The 5,112-nt window shown below is 44.0% G+C and overlaps 2 protein-coding genes across 5 annotated transcripts in view; one reads left to right on the top strand and one right to left on the bottom strand.

Moving 5' to 3' along the window:
- hdc (histidine decarboxylase) overlaps positions 1–3,015 on the top strand; it is a 35,159-nt gene extending 32,144 nt beyond the window's left edge. The window contains exon 11 of the mRNA XM_048615973.1: positions 2,703–3,015. Coding sequence (XP_048471930.1) covers positions 2,703–2,774 — 72 coding nt within the window. The 3' untranslated portion in view covers positions 2,775–3,015. The remainder of the gene's footprint in view (positions 1–2,702) is intronic.
- LOC109917422 (very long-chain acyl-CoA synthetase) overlaps positions 153–5,112 on the bottom strand; it is a 51,691-nt gene continuing 46,731 nt past the window's right edge. For all 4 annotated transcript variants that reach the window (XM_048615971.1, XM_048615972.1, XM_048615970.1 and 1 more), the window contains 2 exons: positions 2,436–2,566; positions 153–1,501 (listed from right to left, as the gene is read on the bottom strand). In XM_048615971.1, coding sequence (XP_048471928.1) covers positions 1,325–1,501; positions 2,436–2,566 — 308 coding nt within the window. In that variant the 3' untranslated portion in view covers positions 153–1,324. The remainder of the gene's footprint in view (positions 1,502–2,435; positions 2,567–5,112) is intronic.

Genomic DNA, 5,112 nt, shown 5'->3' with positions numbered 1-5,112 from the left:
TGCAACATGACCTCATGGCTCCGAAACTCAATCCCTCTACCAATAAATCGCAACAAATCCCTCCTTGCCAGGACTGGTGCCAAAGTCCCATGAATTCAAACCCATTTTACATCTCATTCTGAGCTTTCCTTGAATAGAAATATCAGTCACAGTTATTACAAAATTTAAATTTATTCTGAATCATGACCAGGCAGTTTCTCTAGTTTCTGGCATTTGACCTAAACCAATTAAAACATTGATCGCAATTGATTAGCAACTGACAGTCAAGATCAAGTAGCTAACATGGCATTGGTCAGTTACAGCTGGTCTCTCACTTTGGATTTGATCACAAAATGCAGGAGATTTTATTCACAATTTCCTTTGTGCGATTTGTGATTCCACTTTACCTGTTTCCCAGATTCTGTGAGTTTGCTGCTAGAGCTGAGCATGAGAACCATTATTTGTCCAATTGTTTAGTTGCTGCCAGAACAGATTTATAACATTAAGACAGTGACTATAACACCCTCAAGGAGGGGAATGGAGATTAAGTTGAAAAGGAAGAAAATGAGAGGAAATGATTTGTGCAAACTGACCATGTAGCAGGTGTTCCAGTGCCTGTCACAATTTTGCATCTTCAGTAGATTCCAGAGTCACTTATAAAGCAGCTGTGATCAAACAAAGAGCCTGAACCTGTGGGGGAGGGAGGGCAAAACTACAGGAAAGGAGAGGAACACCCAAAACTTCATATCTCCTTGACGGAATGGGGAGATAGACAGCTTATTTGAACTGGTGAATAGTGATGAGAGACACTCATACAAAGGAAATAAAGACTTAAAATGAATAAAAATATAAAAAAGCAGAATAACGACCTTGTTGCAGCCAAGGTTCAATCACAACACATCTGTGTCAGGTTGATCAGAAATACAAAACGATAGAGAGAGAGACACTGACAGACCAGGGAATCATTTCAAACTGACAACATTGTTACTCACAGACTGTAATAAAATCCTGGATCAATGTGTTTTCCTCTCTCATTTTCCCCAACTCACAACTGAGCCAGAATCAACAAAAGGCCAGCCAATACTTGATAATTGATCAGGAGTCAAGTGAGGGTGTTTCTTTGTGTCTGTCTGTATCATGCCTCGCTCCCCACGCACCCCCCAGCCCACCCACTCTTCCCCCTGCTTCCCCCACCCCACCACCACCACCACCACCACCATCCCCCACCACACCCACTCTCTCTGCACCTAGAAACACAACATTAGAATGAAAACACAATCCGTCCAAACTTCTCAATTCTACAAACAGCCAATCAAGGCACTTTGAGCAGGACAGGGACATCACATCACAGTTTCACTTGACCAGTGATGATACTGTTGTAGAGTTGCTGGTCCATTGGGACATAGGTTCTTTTCTGGTCATCGAGGAAGTAGAGCGGCTCTTGGATAGTCATTGGGTTGAAACCCTCCTTCGTCAATGTGACTTTATGATATTTAAAGGTTCCTGTGGTCTCAATCTGCTTCTGCAAGATAAGATTCACCATCAGTTTCTGCTTTTGACTTGGTTTCTCAAAGTCAAGACTGAATCAGTTTCCAGCTCAAACTGTGTGAACGGAGACCCCAGCTCCAGCTGCAGTGAGGAAACCAAAAGTGGGATTGCAGGAACACACCTATCACTGGGGTGGGAGGGGGGTGCCCCAATCAGGGGCTGCTACACCATGGAGGGAGAGGGAGGTTTACATCAACACAAATCAAAGCTGTTCGACATAACTGCAAAAAGCATCACCCACCCCTCATGGCAACTGTCTATACATTTTTACATAGAAACGTGAACTCATCCTATTGATAAATACTGAATAGAGATGGTTGAGGTTGGGGGACGAGAAGTCCACATCTATAACATTACAATGAGCTCTAGGATAAAATTATAATCCCAATTCTATTCGTGTCACATGGTTTAACCTCACTTTAATCTTTAAGCTGCTCAATTTAAAAATTGGACAATTAAATCAATTCTTTTATAGCCCAACCTCAGTTCCAGACAGAATGTGAAAAAAACACTGATTGGAGGGAGGAGACTGCAGCTCAGAGAAGTCTATAATATAGACTGCATATGATATACATTAGGTAAAGGATATATGAGATAGAACCTACACCATTTAGCCCCACAGTAAAAGATCAAAGATGGTCTGTCAGGAACAAAAACAGAAGTTGCTGGACAAGCTCAGCAGGTCTGGCAGCATCTGTGAAGGAAAAAAATCAGAGTTAACGTTTTGGGTTAACAGAACAGTTCTGAGAAAGAGTCACTGGACCCGAAACGTTAACTCTGATTTTTTTCCTTCACAGATGCTGCCAGACCTGCTGAGCTTTTCTAGCAATTTCTGTTTTTGTTCCTGATTTATAGCGTCCACAGTTCTTTCAGTTTTTATTTGGTCTGTTATGTTATTCAGGACTAACCTGTTCCCTGACAAAGCGGGGCCATGCGTAACTGGGAAGGTGAGTTCTCAGATATTCATACAGTTGTGACCTGTCCAAGTCCCTTCCACTCTGCAGCTGAATGGCAGCCATTCCTATCCTACCTTCATGGCCTAAAAAACAGACAAAGGGTCAAATGTAAATCTTTGGTTATTAGACCTCACCTGTAGAAAGAACCTGAGGAATTGTAAAAGACACAGTTCGAGTTATTTATCATTTACGCTGACCGTCAGCTGATTTTTCTTTCAGAATGAAACTATCGGCTACACAAAAGGGACAACAGTGTTTTCATTTGTTGCAATGCGGCTGATCCAAATCTGAAAGGTCACCTCCTGTAACATCGGCTAAAAGAGAACAAGTGCTCAGTAACAAGCCCTTACAACAAACAAGGTACAGCTCTCACTGTCAGAACTGCACTACAGAATGAACATTGAGACAAAACGGATCCAACAGGAGGATTTGATGGAGTTTTCTTTTCCCCAGTTGAGGAAGAGGAGACTGGAGAGATTCAGAGATTGTTCAAAATAACAAAGTTCTACTGCCAACAATAAAATGAGGGGCTGAGGGGAGTATATAACAACAACTTGCATTTATAAAGTACCTTGAATGTAGCAAAACTTTCCAAGGCAGTTTACACAAGCATAAATCAGACAATTATTTACTCCAACTCAAAAGGAGAGATTACAACAGGTGACTAAAGTCTCAGTCATTTTCTTTTAAATTAAAAGCTGGAGGGAGGAGACTCTGAGCCAGGAAACTCCAGACCTCGGGCCTAAGGCAGCTGAAATCACAGCCAATGTTGGATCAAAGGAATTTATACATTTCCAAGAGTCAGAATTGACTGAGCAGTGGATATTGGGAGGGAGAGTGCAGGACAGATTAATCAGATTACCAGAACTGGCAGGATTAAATTAGGAGGGATTAAACACAACTGGTCGTATTCACTGGACTTTAGAAGGTTATGGGATGATTTGACCAAAATTTTCAAGATATTAAGATGTTAATATTAAAAGGTCATTTTGATAGATTTTTGTTGCCTAGAGGGAGGCATTCGGGACACAGGATAAAGACAGAGATACAAGTTTGAGCCACATTGAATGATGGGACAGATCAAAGGGGTGAATGGCCTCCCCACATTTCTACATCCAGTGGGATCATTGAGATCTAATAGTTTGTACAGCTGGAGGAGCTTACAGAGATAGAGGCAAGGCAATGAGGAGTTGTAAAACAACAATGCAAAAGTTTTAAACTGGAGGTGTTGCTGAACCAGAAGCCAATGTAGAGAGTCGAGAGGGAACTTAGTGAGAGTCAGGTCGCAGGAAGCGGACCAAGACCAGGAAGATGGTGCCTGGTCAGGATGTGGAGGTGCCGGTGTTGGAATGGGGTGGACAAGGTCAGAAACACACGGCACCAGGTTATAGCCCAACAGGTTTAGTTGAAAACACAAGCTTTTGGAGCCTCGCTCCTTCTGCAGATGTTAGAGAGGTAGTACTTGTGTATTTGTGTGTGTGTGTGTGGGTGTGTGTGTGTGTGCGCGCACGCGCGCAGGTGCATGAGTGTGTGTTAGTCTGTTCCACCTTTAACATATTGAAACAGCCATCCCCTACAGACAAGCCCTATGCATACACAGGATCTGTTCGGATGAGGAGGTACCAGCCATGGTTACCTCATCCTGTCCTTACTGTGCTGTATGACTCTATGACTTTGATTCCTGCCATTGCTGCTCCACCATCTTCGGTGCAAGCCTCCCCTGGTGTTGAAGGATGTCTTCATAGGAACAGGATATGATGCTCAACTCATCGATCGCCAGTTCCGACGTGCCACAGTGTAAAGCCATAGTGACCTCCTCAGAAGAAAGACATGCAATACATCCAATATGGTACCCTTTGTCATCCAGTACTTCCTGGGAGAGGAGAAACTTTGCCATGTTCTTCGCAGCCTTCAACACATTATCAATGACGATGAGCACCTCGCCAAGATCTTCCTGATGCCTCCAGTTCTCGCCTTCAAACAACCGCCAAACCTTAAACAGATAGACAAACACACACTCTCTCTCTCTCTCCCACACACACACACACACACAAAATCTCTCTCTGCCCAGACACACACACACAAAATCTCTCTCTGCCCAGACACACACACACAAAATCTCTCTCTGCCCACACACGCACACACACAAAACCTCTCTGCCCACACACACACACACACACAAAATCTCTCTGCCCACACACACACACACAAAATCTCTCTCTGCCCGCACACAAAATCTCTCTCTGCCCGCACACACACACAAAATCTCTCTCGTCCCACACACACACACACAAAGTCTCTCTCTGCCCACACACACACACACAAAGTCTCTCTCTGCCCACACACACACACACAAAGTCTCTCTCTGCCCACACACACACACACACAAAGTCTCTCTCTGCCCACACACACACACACACAAAGTCTCTCTCTGCCCACACACACACACACACACAAAGTCTCTCTCTGCCCACACACACACACACACACACACACACACACAAAGTCTCTCTCTGCCCACACACACACACACACACAAAATCTCTCTCTGCCCCCACACACACACACACAATCTCTCTGCCCACACACACACACACACAATCTCTCTGCCCACACACACACACACACA

This window comes from Rhincodon typus, chromosome 33 (genome assembly GCF_021869965.1).
Source record: "Rhincodon typus isolate 14 chromosome 33, sRhiTyp1.1, whole genome shotgun sequence".
NCBI lineage: Eukaryota > Metazoa > Chordata > Chondrichthyes > Orectolobiformes > Rhincodontidae > Rhincodon > Rhincodon typus.
Note: the sequence above shows the minus strand (reverse complement) of the source record. Positions and strands in the feature narration are given on the sequence as shown.